This window comes from Xyrauchen texanus, chromosome 47, assembly GCF_025860055.1.
Source record: "Xyrauchen texanus isolate HMW12.3.18 chromosome 47, RBS_HiC_50CHRs, whole genome shotgun sequence".
In the NCBI taxonomy this organism is placed as follows: domain Eukaryota; kingdom Metazoa; phylum Chordata; class Actinopteri; order Cypriniformes; family Catostomidae; genus Xyrauchen; species Xyrauchen texanus.
This window is the reverse complement of record NC_068322.1, coordinates 4,397,631-4,420,770: the sequence shown is the minus strand read 5'-3', so window position 1 is coordinate 4,420,770 and position 23,140 is coordinate 4,397,631. Positions and strand designations below refer to the sequence as shown.

Sequence of the window (23,140 nt, the reverse complement as noted above, 5' to 3'; positions counted from 1 at the left end):
ACAGTCTTCTTTTGTTTTGTTTTTTTGTGATTCACATTCTTCTTGAATATCACCTCATATTGGTCGGGCTGGTCAAAGGTGGAGATTTATAGGAAAAAAGAACTTAAATATTGATCTATTTCTCACATACACCTATCTTCATAAGACAGATTTAACCACTTATGTCACATTTATGATGACTTTATGTCATTTTTGAAGATTCAAACTCCAAAATTCAAACATACCTTTAAACAAATGCAAATTATGAAGATTATAAACTCTTTTTTAAAAAGTTATATATTATGCCACGGAGCAAATTTTCATTGATGTGGTTGTTGTTGGCTCTCGTTGGCTGTGTGAATGACACTGAACGTGAGAGACTTTTATTTTGAAATTAAATTCTTCGAGTCACTAATTTGCTGCTCCCTTCATTCTGTTTCTCTAATGTCTGGTTTCATACAACTGACTTTACCGCGTTTATGGAGAACTAGATCGAGGAAGTATGTTTTATACTTAAAAAACTAATTTTTGTGGAGTTTAGGTGTGGTTTAGACCTAACCAAACAAATATATGCTTACTAGTTTTCTTTAAAATCGTACACGTTATCCAGCTGTCTTGTTGTTGATATTGCTAGGGAAGTACTGTACATGTGCTCATTGTTTGAATGGCTCATAGTGTAACTTAACATTTCTTTTTAAGAACGTGCTTTCTTATGACAGAAAATGCATCTTATTTGAGTCACTTAAACATTGCTGAATGATCTTTTGCATTGATTTCCATGGTGTGAATCAGTGTATAAAATAATGCAATTGTTGTCTTTTTTGTATTTGTTTTTTTTTATTATAAGTGCTTATGGTGTGTGCCAGGTTGTAGAGGAGCAGTGCAGAGATGACCACATCAAAGGAAGGCATGACCTCTCTTATCGACAAGACCATGAGGATGAGGAGGGAGGAACAGGCACGGCAGGTGGTTCTGGCCTGGGCAGTGCTGAATGTGTCATTTGCAGGGATGATCTATACAGAAATGTGAGTTCACACATGTATGTGTTACACATTTGCATGGCTCTGAAGCCTTTAAGCAAATCTTCCAAGGCACTGTCCTGGGCTGCGTTTGTCGGCAATGGTTTACGATTTGATAATAACGCAACCAAGTAACTTTGACGTTTAGGTCTGGAAAGCTTCTCAGCAGATACTACAACATAACCTACTGGCCCATCTGGTATATCGGTAAGTAAATGGACTGGAGAGGCAGGTCTGTTGTCAGTGAAGGTGTTGTATTGTATGACTAATCTTTTAAATTGTGATTTTGATGGACAGAGCTCGCTCTGGCCTCCCTGTTCAGCCTTAATGCGCTTTTTGACTTCTGGAAGTACTTCAAGTACACCATGTCCCTTTCCATCATCGGTGTCAGTCCAGAGCAGCATCGACTTCTGGGGCTCACAAGCTCAGGTGTGTTAGTCGGCACCTACAAAGAAAGTGGTAACCGATCATGTTAATGGTTGCATACATTTATAATAAACTAATCAGTTTTGCTGTTAAAAAAGCTGACCCATCCTTGTTGTGTTATTAGGGATTCAGGCCTCTCCACCTCAGAAACAAGAGAAGGAAGCTCCTGTCTCAGTCCAGTCGTCACCTCTGCAGGGACAGAACGTGCTTTGCTTTAGCCCTTCACGTCCTTCAAGCACCAGCCCCAAATATTCCCCCATCTGTGTGTCTGGGTATAGTCCGCCTCTGAGCAGCCCCTCCTCATCAGGAGGACCCTTTTCACCTTCCATGGCTTTTGGCAAGGTTTGTGTTTTGCTGATGACTGAAATGCTTCTTGAAATTGTACTTCAGTTGTTCTTGTTCTGTTCAAGCACCCACTCAAAATGTTTCCTCATGTATCATTTAAACATGTGCAGGTGTTGAACTATAGTCCATCTCCGAGTTCCTCTCCATACCCAAGCAATCTCGGACCGGTTGAGGGCACCAGCCTCCGCGCTCGTTACCGCACATCCCCATCCGTCTTCAGCTCCCCCGGAGGTAAGGAGGACTACATTGATGATCTGAAGACTTTGGAGAAGTTTTTATGCCTCGAGGAGGAGAAAAGCCATCACAGTCAACTAGGTAATAGTCTTATGAGGAGAGGAAGTTGCAAAAAGCTCTGGAACTTAGCTAGTCCCTAAGGACTAGCCTAAGTTGCGAGCATTTTGGTTCATTTTTAGGAAGTCCAGAATCAACATCTCAGAGGAACAGTCCAACGTTCTGGAATTACAGTCGTACAGTAGGGGATTACGCACAGAGCCTGAGGAAGTTCCAATACCAAACGGCCTTCCAGTCACAAGCCCCATCTGCCCTTAAAGATGACACCGAACTGGGCTCCAAACAAGCTGCTGAAGAAGTGTGTATAAAATGAATAGCAAGATTTCAAATCGTCTTATTTTTTAAGCTTTTGTGTTCTTTATGTGTTTTAAAGTAAATGCTTCTTTAAATATCTTGTTGTTTAAGTTTTTTGCATTTTATTACAGGTCTGGGCGAGAATCACAACCAGTCGTGTGGTGACCGATAGTATTGACAGCTGGACTGCTAGACTGAGAAACGTGAGCAGCTTATTTATTAAATGTTTCGATTTACATTTAGAGGTTTTTTTTTTTCAGTCATTCATCCAACAATATAATATTTTCTATGTCATAAAAGAGAAATCTGTGAAGATTTTGCTTTAAGAAAACAAGTTCATTCAAGTACATTTCTTTTTACTCATCATACCCATTCCAGTGGATAAACGACACCATTCTCGAACATCTGGTAAGAGAGATGGAGTCTGTTAACAGTCAACTCAGGAGAATGGGTTGCCCTGAGCTGCAGATTGGTGGTAATTATCTTTTCGTCTAAAGATATTTGACAATATGTTTGTTTGAGCTGCTCTCACAGTTGTTGTTCTTTTGTAACGAAGAGGCCAGTATCAGCAGTCTCAAACAAGCTGCTGTGGTCAAAGGCTCTGCAATCCCCACTCTCAATGCGATTGTACAATATCTAGACATCACACCTAATCAAGAGTATCTGGTGGAGAGAATCAAGGGTAAGTGGAGAACACAATTCACATTTTGTTTCAGAGATTGTTAATTGTAGTTTTCTGATGACCAGTGTCCTGATGTTTTTGTCTTGCAGAATTGGCCCACAGTGGCTGCATGAGCTCGTTCCGCTGGAATGGAGGAGGAGATCTTAAAAATCGGAAATGGGACACAGACCTTCCAACAGACTCCGCTGTGAGTTCCTTCATAAAATGCTATTTGCGTACCTGTTGCAGCGTATAGGTTCTGACGTTATAGATGCATTGCCCTTATTTTTACATTTCACAAGAATCCTATAGATGAAGTTACTGTTTACAAGCAAACGCTGGGCAGCGGCACTGCCGAGTTCTTTTGGCACCCCAGAAAGGAACCGTGATCTATGGGCGATCAATTTTAAAAACTGTTGACGATTCATCGGTTATCAGCCTTTTCCACCACCTTAGTTTTCAGTGTCTACAAAATACACTGTCTGTGGACCCTTTGGTGCAAATTGAACTGAAAATGCCCAAAAAGTACCATTTGTAGAGTTGAAACACCCTGTTTCCAAAAGATCATTGAAGATTTGGGCTTAATTTTGCCTCCGCTCTAATAAAACCCATTTGCCCCGCAGCTGGTGATGGTGAAGGAATCGCACGAACTCGGATGGTTGTTTTACATTTCCAGAGCACAACCATTGTGACTGATATAATACCAAATATGATCTAATGATGATTTAATACCACCATGCAAGATCTGACCACCACTGCATTGTATACTATTTGTTAAAGGATGTGTGTATAAAAATATTGTAGGATTTTGAATGCAGTAAGTAACATGTAAAATCGAAACTGGCTGTTATTAAGGATTAATATGTTGTATAGATTGAATATAAATTATTATTCGCACTTTGTGTAAATACAATTTGAGCAGTAAAGATGCAAATCGCATTTCAGATGGTAGTTTTCATTCTTATAGAGTACATTTCTCAGGCTTTAGAAGTGTGTTAAACATACGAGAATGTGTATCAACCTGTTACATGTCTGACAAAATCATACAGGCATATTGAATCAAGTTAAAACAGTAACTGATTCAAAGGGATAGTTCACCCAAAAATACATTCTCTCATTGTTTACTCGCCCATATGTGTATGATTTTCTTCTGCGGAACCAGCTCTGTAGGTCTATACAATGCAAGTGAATTGTGTGGTGAGTAGTGCTTTCTTAAAAAACACGTTATATTTTACCCTGTACATTTTTAAAAAAAATTTTTATATACAATCAGATGATTGCAACATGCTCCAAAAAAGTTGGGACAGTCGAGTGTTTACCACTGTGAAATATTACCATTTCTTCTAACAACACTTATTTAGCATTTGGGCTCTGAAGACACAAGTTTAAGTTTAAAAAGTGGAATTGTCCCCCATTTATCCATTATGCAGGTTTTCAGCTGCACAATTGTATGGGGTCTTCATTGCTTCATAATACACCACACATTCTCAATTGGAGATGGTCAGGACTGCAGGCAGGCCAGTCTAGCACCCGCACTCTCTGCTTATTCGGCCAGTGTGTGGTTTTAAGTTGTCTTGCTGAAAATGCTGGGACGTCCCTGGAAAAGACTGTGCTGGATTTCAGTATATGCTTCTCCAAAATGTATACATATATGTCTGCATTAATGGTGCCCTCACAGAGTTACCCATGCCATGGGCACTGACACACCCCTGGCCCATACAGACACTGGCTTGGATAGTCCTTTTCCTCTGTGGCCCGGAGAACACAAAAAACATTTGAAATGTCGGACCAAAAAACACAGTTCCACTGTTCTACTTTCCATCTAAGATGAGGCTGAGCCCAGAGAAGTCGGGAGCACTTCTGGACAGTGTTGATGTATGGCTTCTTTTATCTGTGGATGCAGCGGTGAATGGTGTAGACTATAAAAGGTTTACTAAAGTAATCCCAAGCCAATGTTCATGATATCCATTACAGATTAATGGTGTTTTTTAAGACCGTGATGTCTGAGGGATCAGAAATGGTTTTCATCTTGCCCTTTACGCACCGAGATTTGACAAGATTCCTTGAATCTTTTAACTATATTGTGCACTGTAGTGGGTGAAATTCCCAAAATCCTTCCAGTTTGTATTTAGGGAACATTGTTTTCAAAGTACTGGATTATTTGCTGAATCATCATTTGGCAAATTAACAAGTCTCAAATTATTCTTGCTCTTGAAGGACTAGGATGTTTTTGGAGGCTCCTTATATACTATAACACAATTGCCTCACCTGTTTTATAACTCCTGTTTCACATTGTCTCGTTATTTTAACTTGTCAAACTGTTATGAGTCTTAAATTGTCCTTGTCAACATTTTTGGAGCATGTTGCAATCATCTGATTTGAAATTACTGTACATAAAAAAAAACAATGAAATTCACATGGTAAAACATCATAAAATCTTTAGTTGTAGTCTTCTCAATATAGCCAAGGCTGAAAATAATTTACAAATCACTATTTTTTGTTCATATTTTTCATACTGTCCCAACTTTTTTGGAATTGGGGTTGTAGTTCAAAAATAATCTATATTCTTCACTATAAACCATAGTTATCCCTTTATAATAACTTTATTAACATATAAACCGACTATCGAAACCCCAGTGCTGCCCATATCCACTGTTAAAAAGCTGCTGCTTTAGGAACTTAGAAGCGTGGTTGTCTCTGTGTCATCATGTTAACTTAATCTATATTACTCCACTTTCTGTTTGTTGTAGATCCTTTTGCATGTGCTTTGTACATACCTGGACTCCAGACTCCCTCCACATCCTAAGTATCCTGATGGAAAAACATTTACATCTCAGCATTTTATTCAGACACCAGACAAACCAGGTATGCTCAGAAACTGTTGCATATAGCTGTGGCCCTATGCAGTTCATGGTAATATTTATATATTTGATGTTTGATTTTAAGGACATTTTTACTTTTGTACCATTGTCATATTGGTACTATGTTGGGTCGCCACTTGATGTAAAAGCCAATGAAAAATCTGGGTCCTAAAGCAAAACCAGATGGCAAAGAGTAGTACACAGTATCTTTAATATATGACTCTGATATCAAAATTAACATATGTATACACATTTCTAACAGTGCTGTCCAATGAGAATGTCTTTTGCATTCATCAAAGTTGCACGACCCCCCCTCATTATCAGCTGGTTTACCAGGGCCACATCTACAGCTTGCCCAAGGTACATTAGATGCTCTCCAAACAAAATTACAGATGTGTAATGCTTCTGCTTCATGTAAGTAACGATTTGTGTTTTCACAGGGCAGAAATAACTTGTTCCACACCATCCTCATGTTCCTCTACATTATCAAAACCAAGGAATCTGGCATGCTCGGGTAAGTGAGATTTAAAAAAAAAATAATAATAATTAGTGGTTATCTCAACGCCGTTTCTACTTGTGTCTACCTGCACTTTTTTGGATCTTGATAGTTTGTGTTCTTACATTTAAAAGTATGAAAAGTCAAATGGAAGAAACTTTTCCTATTTTTTTATTGGATCAGGAGAGTGAACCTAGGTCTTTCAAGAGTGAACATACTCTGGATCTTTGGAGATTGAGGTTGTCATGGCACAAATGAGAGGACAACACTGCAGTCACCTCTGTATATGATAATGACTGATTGTTCTTCCGTTTACATTGTTCAATGGTTTTGAGATGCATTTGGACTGTATAATCATAACTTGCAACCTGAATGCAAATACTTTTTATCTGTACAAAAATATTTTTAAACTTCAACACACAAATATTTATGGCTTTAAACAGTCAAAATGGAGTTTTTGATTTTGTATTTTGTAAATATTTTTTCTAGTTCATTTTCATAAAAGCTTCAAATGGAAAAAAATTATTTTGCTTTTTGAAATGAATGTAACTAATATGTGAAAAATACACCGTAATAGGGCTAGCTGAATTATGGTGGACACTGCATTTTATTTTGTTTAATTTTGAATGCAATACAGTAGATGTTTGTGCTGTTGTTCTCTACCAGGCCATCCACACTCAGCAGCTGTACACATGAACATCTGTTAGAAGTGTAGACATGCAACATAATTATACAGTAACTCCTTATAAGGTACAAAAGTATCAATTAATTTATACAAAGCCTTGAAATAATTACTGTTTAAAAGGGACATTCATGTTTCATCTTTTTAAAGTTTGAAAGCCAGTGACCCTGATCTTGAATGCCAAGAGACACGATCAACACTTTTTTTTTTTTTTTGAATATTGTATTGTGCCTGGAATGAAACTTGACATGCAATGACCCTGCTCTTTTGTCTTTGGTTTTTAAATAAAAAAAAATGCCTGACAGTGTTCTTGTGTTTGGCTCCAAATAAAACCTTGAACTCCATTCTCAGATTTAGCCACAGGATGGTAGTGCTGTTCCCTTACAGAGGAATCTTAATCGTTGCTGTAAGTTTAATGTAAATATGCTTTATATTTATTTTTTATAGCTCACTGCTGTAAATCTCCTTAGGCTTCTACAGTGCTGCAACTGGAATAGATTTCAAAAAGTTATCTATATTTAACAGTGGCCTCAATAGCATGAAAACACATATTATGGTACTACCCTGTTTTTAGACATGTACCATGATAGTATCTCAATGGCACTCTTTGAAGTGCATTAGAAGATAAATATGTTTCGCATTCAGTGCCAGAGTAAATGCCATTACTGTACCATAGGTTTGCCACAGTACTTTAATGTAAGGGCAAGGTTGTTGTCCTGTATGAAAAACATTTACATGGAATATTTGGAATAAACAGCCTCTGATTTTATTATTATTAAATGTAGGCTGATGAAATATATAATTTACTTTTGATCAAATATTTTTTATATTATTTAATTACATATTTTAAATATATTATAATCCTCCATGTGCACTTGTTCACTCAAAAATGAAAATTCTCTCATTTACTTGCCATCATATGTGTGACTTTCTTCTACAGAACACAAAATATTTTTAGAAGTATGTCTCTGCTATGTTGGTCCTTACAATGCAAGTGAATGGTGACCAGAAATCAAAAGTTCCAAAAAGGACATAAAGGCAGCATACAAGTTATCCGTAAAACTCCAGTGGTTAAATCCATATAATCTGAAGCAATATGATAGGTGTGTGTGAGAAACAGATAAATATTTAAGTCCTTATTTACCTATTTACCTAACCTATACTTTCACTTTCGCATTCACATTATAATGTGGAAGTGACTTTCATTTTTACTTTCACATTCAGCCACTGACTGGTTGGACCTGGTCAAAGATGGAGATTTATATAATAAAAAGACTTTAATCTTGATCTGTTTCTCACCCTCACCAATCATAATGCTTTTAACAACATTAATTTTACCACGGGAGTTTTATGGATTACTTTTATGCTGCCTTTATGTCCTTTTTGCACCTTCTGAGTTCTAGTCACCAAATCTTCGTTTGTGTTCAGCAGAAGATATAAAGTCATACGCATATGTGATGGCATGAGGGTAAGTAAATGATGAGAGAATTTTTATTTTTGGGTGAACTATTCCTTTAACGTAAGACACAAGTGATCACGCTACTAGCGGTGAACTACACGTCCCACAATGCCTTGCGCGTAGCGTCATCGCACCGTGCGTATGCGCTCGTGTGTCGCTTCTCTCTGTATTGGAAAAAAGCCCCGTGCGTATCGCAGCGATGTCAGTCCAAGCTGTGGCAGCGAAAATGGCCGAGGTCGAATTAAAAGACGTGGCCGGTAAAAACTCTCCTCTAGCTATTTCTCCGCTGACACCCAAGGTAGAGGAGAAAAAGAGTGAAAATAACTCTTCATCATCATCATCTTCGGTGGCCGCGGCGGGGGAGCCGAGCCCGTTGACCACCGCACCGAATCCCGTGAAGATGCCGCAGGCGTCCGCGATGAAGCGGTCGGACCCGCAGCAGAACGGCGGCGAAGCGTTCGTCAACTGCGACGGCACGGTAGCCGAGGCCCCGCGGATGAAAAAGGTAACGTGATTCGGCACAGGCCAGTCCGTGAGAACCGTGATGGAACTCGTTTTGTAGCCTCCGTCCACCGCGTTGTGTCATTGTGTGGCGATGATTCTGGCCTATCAAACGTCCCTCAGCATCGTAACAACTGTAAATTAACGGTCATTTATCGCCTAACGAACAAATGACGAAGTCTGACAGACGTACTGAAGAGCTTCACCGTTGTGTTTGATTTGAAACCCCAGATCGTTTGTTTGTGTTTCTAATGATTGAAAGAGACCCGCAGTGCGTGTGTCGTGGCGCTACATGTTTCATCTGGGGCAAAACAGTTTTCCAACATCTGTCTTACAATATAAGCACTTTGTAATAACTTTCATCAATAAGTCATTAACTAACATTATGTAATGCTTCAGATAAGTAGGCTAACATAACAGTTCAGGAGTCGATGTACATTCTAACACATGAAAGATTCATGTCAGTTAATTTTACATTTATGTGTTGTTATGCATTATATAATGTCAAAATGTTTGTTATTGATCTTAATGAAAGTTATTATGATGTGTGTGTTTGTTTTAGTGTGCAGTAGTATGATTTTTAAGATTAAAAAAGGCAACGTGAAACACCAGCAGGTTGATTTGTCTGTATGTCTGTGATGGGCTATGAATGGACATTGCATTAATATGTTTGTTGTTCTGGTTTGATGTCTTTATGTTGTTGATCATGGTGCTTATGATTATATGCTCCTGTGTTGTTTTTTTCTTGCCATATTGGTCACATACATGCCAGCATCCACTTCAACTCATCTTATTGTTGGTATATAATATTAAGTTACTATACCGACAATGTTTCCTGTGCAGGTGTTTACAACATAAACACATATCTATGGGTTTGGTTTTCACTTTCAAAAAAGAAAAAGCTCTTGGTTCAATGTATGCAGGCTGGATTGTCATTTAACACATTTAAAGGTGGCAGTGTAGGGCTCTTATTGGGTGATGGAAGAGAAAAGCCAGTACAGACGGGCTGATAATACTGGGGCACAGCCATGTATATGGTTGTTGCTGACTTTTGGAAAATGTTTCCAATTCTCTGTTATGTTAAGGTTGCTTTGTTGACGTGTCCTGATTGAGAGTGTGGCATTGGAAACACTGCTTGTACTGTATATGGGTTTATCTTCTCAGTTTGAAATGTCCATTTGTTTAGTTCCTATTCCAAAAGCAATGTCAAAATGTATGTGATGAAAAAGACAAACTTTGTTTAGATTCTATTTAATATTAAATGTGTTGCTCTATAACTGTGTTGTTTTGTAATGTTGCCACTTTCGATATCTGTTCAAAGATTCTCCAGCTGTGATGTGTCCGTAAGGATAAATCAGATTGTGCCACATGGCATGATACTCCAACCTTGGTCAAGACCCGGTCACCTTTGACCCTTCTCTCTATCATAAGCAGTGTGGCCAGGGATAGATCAGGTGCTTGGGGGTATTTGTCACTCTGCGGAGTGATGCCTGGCTTGGCCTCTGACTCTTATCTGCCATGACTGTTCCTTGGAATGTCTTGGCACGGGCTGTGTTCGGAATAATCTCTTTTCAATAAAAGAACTGCAATCTTAACGTGGCAGCCAAATAAAAGATGGTTCATAGTTCAAGGCGAAGATTTTGATGAGATAAATGCTGTATATCAGATTATTTAAACAATGTCGCACAAGATAAGGGATTTGTTATAAACAAAATGAATATTTGAAGTGATTTAGCCTGACAAAAAGTGCAATCCAGCAGTATTCTGGAGTTTTCATGTCAGATCATGATTATTGTGGCTCATATTATCTGAGAGGAATATTCTGGAAATATTCTTTTGAGCTGAATCAAAGGTAGTAGTGTTGCCAAAGTACCGAACTTTCAGTAGTTGGTATCGATACCAGTTTAGTTATATTTTTATTATTTAATAATTATAGTTTAATAAATATTATTTTCCAGAACTTTCCAGAATTAGTTTTTTGTTTAATTAAATTTCATCATCAAAATGGTGACTAATCAATTAATTCTTAAAAATTTTTAACAAGTGATAATAGAACTTTTCAAAATGTCATTGTATTTTTTTTGGCCAAATTTTTTTTCAACAGCTGTCTTGCTTGTGATATTGTGATTAATTATTATTATTATTATTATTACAGTAAATATTACATTTTATTATACAGTTGTAATATATTTTTATTAAATTTCTAGCATCTAGATTTTATTATGAATCGTGCTTTTATTATGACGTGTGATGCTGGAAGCTTCACTTTTCCAGATAAACAGTTCGCCACATGATCCAATGTGACCATTGAAGACTTATAAGTTATGGCTGAAATCTCATCTGTTTAAACTGGCATTTGAGTCTAACAAATGATATGTAGGACCCAGTTTTGGAGTGTTTGTATTTTAGATTATTGGTTTATGTGTATGTGGTTATTTTGAAATGCTATGTTTAAAATGTTACTACTTTGAAGCACTTTGGTCACTCTGTTATTTTAAATGTGATATAAATAAAGCTGAGCTGAGATTAAAGCACAAATGCTATGATTTTAATTATATAAATATATATTTTAAATGTGCTGCGTGGTTCACCGTAGCTTAGTGCTCTGCTCTGTCATCTCATACAACATCAATGACTGTGGAGTTTCTAGTCTAGTGGATGAGCTGTTGGATTTATGTAAACTATGCTGCTCATCCACAGTAAGATTGCAGCCTTTAGCGGATTAATAAATCACACTAGGACATGTCACGATTTAAATTTGATAAATTGTCCATTTCAGTGTAAAAGGAGTCACAGAACAAGTGCTCAAAATAAGCGTGTGAGCATTTTAAATCTGTCATGTGTCTGTCAAACTGCACGCTGGTACAATTGAGTCAGTGCTCTGAACTGCAGAAACACTTGTATCGTTACATCTTTATTTATTTTAGTACCGACTTGGTACTGAAGTACTGATACTTTTGATGACACTAATTGGTAGCATAATGTTTATTACCACGGAAAATTATTTTGACTCGTTTCATTTTTATTTAAAAATCGTGGTTACAGAGAAGTAATTACAATGGAAGTGAATTGGACCAGTCCATAAATGTTGAAAGGCACACTTTTTCAATTGTATAGCCACAAGATGTAAACATTACATGTGATGAAATCTCTGTTCTACAAGATTTTTGTGTGATAAAATAGCTAATAGGGTATGCCCAGAGACAGTTTAGCAGAGACGGTTCACTGGTATTAAAATGAATGGAAGAAATTGGAAGGGCCAACAAATATAGATGTAAAGGAGCCAATCATCTTTTAGATTTCGGTCAGCTAGAGAAAGTGTGTGTGCATTAGCTGAACCAGCCTGAAAAACAGCATTTTATTAATGCAGAATCTGAGCTAAAGGAGCACGATTAATGATACCATTGTTGTTTGATTTGAATTGTTCTTTTATGGTAATCTTGACCAACTGTTTTGGGGATTTCAGTTTTTCCCCATTCAGTTAGGAAGGAGCTGTACTTTTATGCCACTTGTTTACATTAAATAGTTGCCCATAGGCCTGTCATGATTATTAAATAATCATCTGAACGTGGTTATTTGCATTTTAAATTCCAATCACATTTTAATGCACAAATAAGGGAATTTTAAGAGAATATATAAATGTCATCAACATTTTTTGTGTTTGTGTGTCATTCAGTTGAAGTCTGAGCGTCACTGAGCCGCACCACGTCAACCAGAGAAGCTCCAGTCCAGAAGAGGGCGTGAAGTGCTTCTCAACTCTCTGATATGCATACCATCAGCAGAGGCTCGTGCCAAACTCCCATGAAAAATATAAACTAAGGAATAGAACTGTTCAGTTTGTAAACCAAGAAGAGAATTCGCCATGTGTTCTCTTAGGATTTTCCTATGGGGTTTTATAAAGGGGGTTTTGGATTTATGAGTAAAATAAGATCTGTGGTAAACATTACTTGATGATACGTAGATGTTTTGTTCTACAACATATTTTGCACACTTTTAAACCTCAAATGTGAATTTTGAAGCTGTATCAATTGCATACTTTTATCTCATGGCGGCTTAAAAATTCATTTTTGAGGTATGAAAGTGTGTAATATATGTTGTAGAACAAAACGTCCACATATCGTGAAGTAATGCTTACCACAGATCTCATATTACTCGAAAGTTGAAAACCCCCATTATAAAACCCCATAGGAAAATCCAGAGGGAACCCATGGGAAATTAGACTTCCTGGTTTGCCTACAAATTTATGTCACGGCTGAACAGCTCTATTCCTGGTCATAGCGTGTTCATACACGCAGTGAAACAGAGGAGGAAACGCACACTTACTCTATTTCTGTGGAGTGATAAAATGATCAAACAAAACCTCAAATATTTAGCATCATGAGTTTAATCAAGGTGCATTAAAATAATGTGTGAAAGTGAAGATATTATTGAACCTGGAATTTTCCTAGAAGTGGGTTTGGCATTTGGCACCATCCCAAAAGCGCCCTTGGCACAGACACAGTTGTACCTCTCAACTGTCCTGAAGGATTGATGCTTTCAATGCAAATGCCTTTTTTTTTTTAAACTGTGACTGACTGTTGTCATCCTGTTTTCTAAGAATATCTCATCTCTAGTCAATTTAGCCACCCATAAAGCATGTTCACGGTTGTTCTGGAAGAGTTTGTTACATCACGCCTATGTTGATTCGGTGAAGTGGACAAGAGGGGGAGGGAGGCAGGCAAATTGTTACGCAGTGGGATATCACTAATCCATGCTTGTCCATACCGTCTTTTCCCAGTGTAGCTATATGTAGGTGCGTATGACCTGTAGTTTGACTAAGGATTATATTGACCTCTGTGAACTCCAGGCATTGCCGTGAAATTCACACTTAGTGGAGTCGAGAGATTTCAAAGCTGTATAGAGGAAACAAGGGTGCCAATAGACAAGTGTTCGCACCGCTCCCTTTTCAATGTTGCGGCGGGTAAACTGTTGTTACTTTGGCATCAGCCTTGAACTTTGCACATGCCTTGAACTGTTGTGAGGTTATGTCACTAAGATATTATTCTCAGGATGCTTATTCCTAACAGGCTTATGTTGTGATGCAAACAATGTGGGGGAAGCCCTTTACATGACTTGAATTTGATTTCTTTTGTTCTTTATTTTTAATAAATTTGCAAAGATTTCAAACAAACTACTTTCATGTTATCATTATGGGGTATTGTTTGTAGAATTTTGAGGAAAATATTGAATTTAATACATTTTGGAATAAGGCTGTAACATAACAAAATGTGGAAAATGTGAAGCACTGTGAATACTTTCCGGATGCATTGTATATGGCCAATGACCATAACAGTGCAAGCGGCATCAAGAGGTAATTACATACTGTGGCAACTCAAAAACAAACACGAAGACAATGTTAAGCTTCATTTAATGAACCAAATAGCTTTCAACTGTGTTTGATATAATGGCAAGTGATTTTCTAGTACCAAATTAGGAATTTAGCATGATTACTGAAGGATAAGATGTTGGAGTGATGGCTGCTGGAAATGGGGCCTGTCTAGATTTGATCAAAAATGAGTTTTTCAAATAGTGATGGGTTTTTTACATCAGTAATACCCTGAATATACTTTGTGAACAGTTGAATGCTACTTTGGTGATTATTTTTTTTTTGGATGCATTAAATGTCATCCAGTTTTATCCATCCATCACTATGGAGAGACAGTGTGTTAGAGATATCTTGCTGATATTTCTGATATACAGTATGGTGTTCCATTTGCCAGAACTTGCCAAGTTCCCCAACTTTTAAGTTGCTCTTTGTTTGAGAGGCCATCCGTGAGTCAGAGCTTGTATGACACCAATGTCTCTTTCATTATGTCAACAACCAACACCCAAGTATGTGGCAAACCAATACAGTTAGCTTTTTTTTTTCATAGGAGTTTTGCTAAGTTCTTTTGGACTCTTAATTTTTTGTCCTCCATATCCATGTTTCTCTTCTGAGAGAGTAAAATGTTTTGCTTTGAAATCAGTATCAATGAGACCTGTGGTTGGCTACATACTGTGATTTGCGTCTCTGTAGCAGTCCGCTCTGTACCAAGTTTCTCATTGCTCACATGATGTCTGCTGAGATTTCAGCCTGCACTCGGTGAAAGCAGTTGACAAGTAAATATTTGTCACTATGGTGTGAAGTTTGGTGACTTTGATTAATGGTGAAATGGAAACAGCTAGATCTATATAGCCTGCCTGTGTTTATCTGCACTCATTTAGGAGGTGGTTTTTCAGTTACCAATGTTATACAGACGCTAGACGTTTTACTTTTACTATTCCCATTGTTTTCAATGATGGATCTCTTTACCATAAAACCATACTTTTTTTTTTTTTTACTGTATTACTCTTAAAAAGAGTTTAAAAAAAACTCGGAAAAGTTTTTTCAACAATCATACTGTTGTACAATAATTTTTTTAATGATTAAAATCAGCAAAAATGAAAGGCAGGACAAAAAGGAAGTTCTACTATGGTATAGAAATACTTGTACTTAAGGGTGGGCGATATGACCAAAATCCTATATAACATTATAAGTCATTTTATATCATGGTAAGGATATATATCACAAGATAAAAAAAAAAATTCTGAAAAATGTATAACATTTTATTGTATGTTATGCCATGTCACAATGTGTAATTTTGAGTAATCCAGTCAGTGAATTCGATATTTTATAAATGAAAACTTTTTCATCTTTTATAATTTTCTCTTTATTTTGAACTTGACAAACATAGTAAAAGTAAAAACAAATTAAGAAATGAATGCCACATTTTAGTCTGATGATGTGCACCAATTTTCTTTTTCTTGTTGTTGTTGTTGTTGTTGTTATTATTATTATTATTATTATTATTGTTATAACTTTCCTCAAAAAACATAACATCTTAAAGCAATGCAAAAATTTCAATAACATAAATAAAAAAAACTTAATTAGACTCTTTTGTTTTTTATGTAATCTCTATAAAGAACTTTTAAAATATCTAAAGGAAAATATGACTGGTTTGTTTCCTGATATCAAACATCATTCAAACATAATTTTAGAAATTGTTTTGATGTTTATTTTAAAAACCCACTTTGCGCACTCTTGCGTGTTTTTGAATGCGTGTGCAACACTTGCACAAAACACAGCTCCATGTGTTTGGTTTGGAGACATGTGTGGATGGGATGAATGTCATTGAATTTCCTTTGGTGGTGGCTCAAGTGAAATTGCATTCCACAGAAGCAGATTCAGTGTAATTTCTAATGATGTGTAGCTGTCAGTGAAAAACTGTGTTTCAGTATTTCTATCAGTCTTACGTGAAGCCCTGACCGCTGACATATATGCGCACATGGATATATCGACATGCACAGTGTACAAACCTTGCAAATCTCTGTTTTCTGCTCAGTATTGCGTTTTCTAAAGCCAAACCAATTTCACACCATGGAGGAAACACTTTTTCCTTCATAATCTCCTCATCTTCTCATTCAAATTAATTTGAGGAACAAACAGTTCCTCTGCCTTCCTCCATTTATCTGACAGAGTGTGTAATGAGTACGTGTTATGTGCTGTACACATTTCTTTTGTGGCAATTTTGCGTTACCGCGATAGAGATGATATTCCAAAATGTATTGGCAAATTTCTACCGGTTTATCATGTCTACTGCTATATTGCCAACCCCTACTTGTACTTATTCATGTTGTGGTAATGAGTAGTATATCGTAATGATAATCTCTTTCGCATTGAGGTAATGAGAATTGAGCGGAAAAATGTGAGAACTGTCATGAACATGATATCTTAATGTAAACATCTTAATTATAATCTTAATCGCCCTTAAAATATTTCATTTTCTATATGCAAAACTTTTTGTTTCTTCTGATTTTGGAGTAAAGAGGACCAGTTCTTTAAGGTTTCATGATCACCAGAGATCATCATATTGAAAAATCTGCATATTCCACTAAACCACAGAGTAGGAAACCTGTGTTTATGTTTAGATTTCAAATCATCTAATAAGTATCTGCTTTAAAACGTAAACAGTAATGCACACAACACTTGCGCAAATTGGATAAGTCAGTAAAAGTAAAGGTGTTTATGCAAAGCAAGATCGGGTTAATGAACAAAAATCTGCATGTGCTTTTGTTTTTAGCCACCCAAGGTGCAATGTGTTTTTTTTGTTTTGCTTAAAATATTTATGACCCTACCCTGATAAAGGAAACCCATTAAAGGGGATTACATGACCTTACATGTTGTCTGCTTTTTGAGCGTCGATGTAAGAATGTGTATGTAAACATGTTCCTTAACATTTCCTCATCATAGGAATTTGATTTAAAAAAACACATATCCACTCAAAGTTTTCCCATCTGTCCCTGAGCAATGGTAATTAAATGTTGAATTATTGTTGCGGTGTTTTTGTTGTTGTTGCAGTCTGAAACCATGCACTATGGAGGCCACTATAAATATATTTAGTTTGTGCCACTTATTGTTAAAGAATTTTAAGCAAAAGGATGACACTTGATATAAAACATAACTTGGATGATGCTCTGAGGAAAGTAGCACTGCAACCATGAACATGGTGGTCATATGTGACTGAAGCTTTGAGGGAGTGATGTTGTCTTCATCAGGACAGTGAACTGCACATATTGTACAGTTGACAGCAAACAGAAAATAGTGCACTCTTTAAATAATCATCTCCTGCTTTCAAACACTCATCTCTTGTGTCCTTGGCAGCAACCCTAATGGTGCACTTCAGCAGAACCAACTATCACTTTAAAGGGCATAGCTGAGATTTCCCTTTCCCTCAGGCAGCCTTACCCGCACCACAACAGGATTTGTTCACCTGAAATCACCCAGCGTCTGCTCAAGTGCCTTAATGTGACTACATGTATTGCAGAGGCAACGGAGAGCATGAGTCATTGCCAACCAAACAAACATGAATGTGCCAGCTTGCTGCTTCTGTTAGGAGGATGTGACTCTTTTGTGTCAGACCTCTCCCAGAGATTTGTCTCCTGTTTTTTTTTTTTTTTTTTTTTTGGCATAAAAGCATTGTTTATACTAGTCCCTCAGACAGTATTAGGGGATTGTGCAATGTGCAGCATGCTGCCATATGTTGCTTCCATTTTCCAGTGAACCTGTGCAAGAGATTGCTGTTTCCATAACGTGGCTTGATAATTCGTTGGAGTGCAATCTGTGACTTGCTCGTCATGGTTTATTACGACTAAGCTTCATAATGGCAAGGCTAAAGACAAGTCAAAATATGCATCAGGGAGGTAATTCTGTTGGTGGTAGCCAGCTGTTGTCTGATTGCATGGCTGGCTTAGTTAAACCGTCAGAAGCAAAAACACCAGGTCCAAGCTGTGTGCCTGCCAGTTGGTTATTTATTCCTGCTACTGCACGTTAGCGCTTTAGAGTGATTGTGAAATAAAACCCTATAAGAACATTTTAATCCATGGTTTATACATTTGCTTACTGAACACATTTGGATTTGCGTGATGTTGAGTGAAGGAGTGAATTCGCATCAGTTGTGCAAGCAGTACAAGTGAAAGATTAAACCACCGGTCAGGCGTTTGCTGGGAATGTGCTGAATGAATGGACCACAGCTTTTCCATTGACAAAATTGGCGTTCCATTCACAAATGATGACTGGATTGATTTGTGGTCCTTGAAATTGTGTAAATGATTTCTGGAGCTGGTTGTGTTAACAGAACATGTTGTCATTTACAGAATTTGAAAGATATTTTATCTCTTGTATTGTGTTGTATTGAAAGTTCATCAGCTGAAATCGATCTTTGCTTACTTAAATTATAAATTTTGACTGTGCAGTTTAGTTTTTTTTATGTATAGTTAATGAGCAATAACAAAAAAGCTTGCCATAAAATAAGACCAATTAGCTGGTTTATGAAGCGGAAAGCCTGTGCAACAAAACGAGTATGATAAAATAGATAAAGCAACAATTACACCCCTAAGGCATGACTTTGCCCATCATTGTCTTTAGTGATAAAAAGCTAGGCCATTTTTTAAGCATTAGTGCTAAAAAGCTTCCTGTCTTTGCCAGTAAGTGGAAATGAGAGAAATATAAAATTGCAAAATGGGCCCATTCTTTTCAACTGATATCCATTTACAATCTCCGACCTCGTACGTATGAACTTCCCAGGAGGACTTGAACACACAGAGAGCCTATATCTCTGAGGTTAGTCACACAACACGCCATCAGCAGCACCACGTTAGTCAGTATTTCGGAAGAATGGGGTCGATGTCAAGATACTGGAATATTTGATAGCAACATGTGTGATTATGTTGACTTTCCAAGAGTCCAAGTATATCATGACTAAATCTACTTATGGAATTGGAATGCCATTTGTCTATATAGTCATGAAAATAATGGAAGAAAAATGGAGCATGAATGAAATTGTGTAACTCAATCCTTCTGTACATTCCGTGCAGAGGTACTAACTGTCAGTTTGTTAACCCTCCGATGGACACACATTCAAGATCCACATTGAAGGAATGCAACTTGGACCCCCTGCACCAGCCCCTCACAAAGAACCATCATTGTGTTCAAAAACTGCTGCATCACAAAGAAGTCTTACAAAAGGGCAAGAAAAAGGCACCTTCTTCACTCTTCCATTTCCTTTCTATATCAGTCAAAAAACATCAGACAACAACTTTTGTTAGCATTTGCTTCATTGTGACCATTACTCTGATTTTAGCGATGTACCTGTAGTTAGCCTCAAACTTCACAACATATACTGTTGGATTTGTCATCATAACCTGTGAAATTAGCCATTGTAATCTGAATTGTATTATTATTATTTGTATTCTGCAGTCTTCTCTGTTTTTTTTCAGTCTTCATGTTGATATTTAAATGTAATAAGGTTATTCCATGTCAAAAATTTCCCTGGCTGAAATTTCTTCTTCATTTTATTTCTTGAATACTTTCTCTTGGGGAAAAAAAAGATGAAGAAAATTATTCAAATTATGATTAAAGCCAAAATATTAAATGCCATGGAACAATATTTTTTAGAGTAATCAATCATTTTGTAGATGGGGGTCATAATGAATATTGTCGCCTATAATTTTGGAGTAAATCTATCGCTAAAAAAAACATAAACAGGTATACTATATATATTCACAGAGACACATAGGTCTACTGCTTCAACAAGTTGACTTCAGCACCACAGGTGTTGCTTAGTTCTAGTAATAGTGCATTTTTAAATTTTGACATTGCAATGACATTGTTGTATTGACAACATTGTTATAATGTGAATAAATAAAGGTATATTTCTGGTTTCAGCATTAATTGTGCCTTTGTTTAGTTGGACAACAACGACTAGCTTCATACCATGTGACTCACATGTGGTTTTTGATAATTAAAAATTGCTAAAATGTACTAATTTATGGATGGAGACAAATTATTTTGTCCAATTTGTGAAAGGATCTGCTCACTTTTCATCATAATTTTTTTTTAAACCCAGTCAACGGTTACTCACCTCAATCTGGGTGGCGGAGGACAAGTCTCAGTTGCCTCCGCTTCTGAGACTTCAATCTGCGCTTCTTATCACGTGGCCTACTGTGCATGACACCGCGGAGACAGCATGTGGAGGCTCATGCTACACTCAGCAATCCATGCACTATTTACCATGCGCCCCATTGAGAGCAAGAACCCCTAATGCGCCCAGTGCACATTTGCACACCAAGCCGAACTCAGAAGCATATCAGTTACTCAGGGCACCAGATAGATAGATCTTCTGTGTATCGAGCACAGAACCACTCTGACACCATATGTTTAATATACTGACCCCGTTTACAAGTTTAAGAAAGCACTAAATACCACAGACAAAACAGCTGCACCCATAAACACAGCACAGGTGTTAGTGGATTCAGACTGTTTATTTGATTTAATCGCAGCTCTCACGATTTGATAATCTCACTTATTTGAGTTATATTGCGATTTCAATTATATTTAATCGTTCAGCCTTACATTTAGATTCTGGACTGTTCTAAACCATAATCTAAAAGGATATTTAGATGTCATTAATACTTCTGGAATTAAAGGCAATCCAACTTTTGAAAAACAACACAAAATGTCTCTCTACCATTGTCATATAATGTTACATGGGGTGCTGAAGTCAACTGATTTTAGTAATAGACCTACCTTTCTCTGTGTAAAAATAAAATAATCACTAAGGTCATTAGTTTTGCTCAAATCAAAGGGGAAATTGTCATTTTTTTTTCCCCTTTATGTAAAATGTAATGGATTACCTTGTAGATATTCATCTATGGCATTTCATAATTTGGCTTTCTATATAATTTATGTTTATCTTAAAAAAAAAACCATGACCCTGGTTGAGTTGACATGGAATGACCCAATAGTTTCTTTGCCAATGAGAACAGTTACAGTTTCATGTGTCAGTTTTAGTGCAGACAAATGATTTTCTGTCTTAATTAGTTAAAGAGCTTGCCAGAAATGAGAGATACTTACAAAATGACCTTTATGGCACTATGCAGTTTTCTTAATTATATATTTTGGTCAGTAAAATATCTATTTGCAGAAGTCTGTCCACACAAACCTATAATTTCCAGCATGAGCATACCTAAGCTTTACAATTCCTAAATTCCAGTCCATAGTATATTTTTTTATACCACAGCCACCTCTAGATCAAAGAAGTTGAGCCCAAATGCTGTGTTTAATGCCTCTGATCTAGTCAAAGGATGAAAATACTTTGTTCTCTGGAGTTGCTGTGGCTTGTTACTCTTCCCTCAAAGAGGTCAAACGTTTGTTACTGAACATCTCTGATCAAAGAGCTCAGGACAAAGTGGTCAAACTGATCGTACAGTGTTCATGTGACTATTAATCTGAAAGTGTTTGAGTGGTTAATGACAGAGCGTTTCATCAACAGAATAGGGTGTTTTCATTGATTTGAACAGACCAATGACCTAGCTAGAACAATACTTCGGAGATGACTTTGTGAGTGAATTGATTAGCTGATTGTCAATTTCCTTTGCTTGCCTGTCAATGAGCATCACAGGCCATGATGTCATCCTTTCTCCTAAGGGTATGTGTCAGTTGTACTGTGCATCAAGGGAAAAGCCATCGTTGCATTGAGATTTCCAGCTTCTCTGACTCTGCATACAGGTAGCAAGCTTAAAGGAATATTATTGATTCGATACAAGTTAATGACCGCATTTATGACATGTTGATAATCACAAAAATGTATTTCGACTATTCCCTCCTTTTCTTTAAAAAAAGAAAGAATCTGGGTTAAAGTGTGGCACTCACAATGGAGTTGAGCACTGCTCTTATATGCCACAGCACTTGTCTGTGTTAATAAATCAGTGTATCAAGGCATTTCTTTTCTAGTATTTCAGCTCGAGGGCCTCTATTAACGCTCATCTTGTGCTCTAGTATCTCCATTGGCCCACCTACAACAGTTGCTAAATGAGGGATATTCCTTCTCCACATCACTGGAGATTGAATGCATTCTTTCTTTTACAGTATAAGTTAAAGTAGATTAATAAAACGAATTGATTGGAATGACTGCAACCTTGCAGTTTAAGTGCATGACAATGTTTTTCAAAATGTCTCTGAGCACTGAAGTACTTAAGTCTAGTACATACATCTCAGCGCTCATATAAGTGGATTCTGCCTTTGTCAACCTCCAGATCTTTGTGTTTTTGTTTAGCAAATGATTCCCTTGTAGCTGCATTGCAGATGGCTTCTATTTTTGATGTTTTGTTGCTATAATCAATTTGAGAGAAGAGATGGGGGGCTTTGTTAGGGTTCAGCAGTGTTTTCTTGCCTTTTAGGTAGTGAAGATTTTCTTGCTGTATGCTTCTGAATTTGGAATTGAGGAATATGTAAGAAGTAATAAGATCCTTCTCATTTTCACCTCTCTCTCTCGAGCTGCATTTAGTTTGACACATAGAGAAACAGGAGTATTAATCATCAGACGCTTTGATGATCCTAAAAAGGGTTCCACCATCTGCTGTCAATCCCAAAATTAGCAAGGCAGAGGCTGCTGCACCGAGAGCTTTGATGTTTTGCTGAGTTATGTTTAATACAGGCTGCAATGTGACTATTAGACTGCAGTTATTACTACTGTTATGAAAACCATCAAGAACATGTCCAGGTCATATCT

The 23,140-nt window shown here is 37.0% G+C and overlaps 2 protein-coding genes across 3 annotated transcripts in view; both read left to right on the top strand.

Annotated features, from left to right (window-relative positions):
- Positions 1 to 380: 380 nt before the first annotated feature.
- Positions 381 to 7,351, top strand: LOC127639135 (transmembrane protein 209-like). 2 transcript variants are annotated; one of them, XM_052120997.1, is made up of 15 exons: positions 381 to 479; positions 827 to 1,004; positions 1,147 to 1,205; positions 1,296 to 1,427; positions 1,549 to 1,766; positions 1,880 to 2,084; positions 2,183 to 2,358; positions 2,486 to 2,557; positions 2,733 to 2,829; positions 2,911 to 3,036; positions 3,126 to 3,223; positions 5,766 to 5,880; positions 6,139 to 6,236; positions 6,317 to 6,390; positions 6,556 to 7,351. In XM_052120997.1, exons 2-15 carry the CDS (start codon positions 868 to 870, stop codon positions 6,608 to 6,610), a joined length of 1,662 nt encoding a protein of 553 aa, XP_051976957.1. In that variant the 5' UTR covers positions 381 to 479; positions 827 to 867; the 3' UTR covers positions 6,611 to 7,351. The 2 variants fall into 2 exon arrangements, with proteins under 2 accessions (XP_051976957.1, XP_051976958.1); XM_052120998.1 differs by having other exon boundaries at positions 426 to 479; positions 846 to 1,004.
- A 1,291-nt stretch (positions 7,352 to 8,642) lies between these two features.
- LOC127639088 (putative adenosylhomocysteinase 3) overlaps positions 8,643 to 23,140 on the top strand; it is a 48,023-nt gene continuing 33,525 nt past the window's right edge. Inside the window, exon 1 of the mRNA XM_052120930.1 lies at positions 8,643 to 9,018. Within this exon, the coding sequence (XP_051976890.1) occupies positions 8,713 to 9,018 (306 nt within the window). The 5' untranslated portion in view covers positions 8,643 to 8,712. The remainder of the gene's footprint in view (positions 9,019 to 23,140) is intronic.

Bases quoted from the DNA above. Each gene is read 5' to 3' on its own strand.
- LOC127639135 (XM_052120997.1), top strand. From the start codon at position 868: ATGACCACATCAAAGGAAGGCATGACCTCTCTTATCGACAAGACCATG. The intron at 1,428-1,548 runs GTGTGTTAGTCG...TTGTGTTATTAG, and splicing joins TCTGGGGCTCACAAGCTCAG to GGATTCAGGCCTCTCCACCT. The intron at 5,881-6,138 runs GTATGCTCAGAA...CATTTCTAACAG, and splicing joins TCAGACACCAGACAAACCAG to TGCTGTCCAATGAGAATGTC.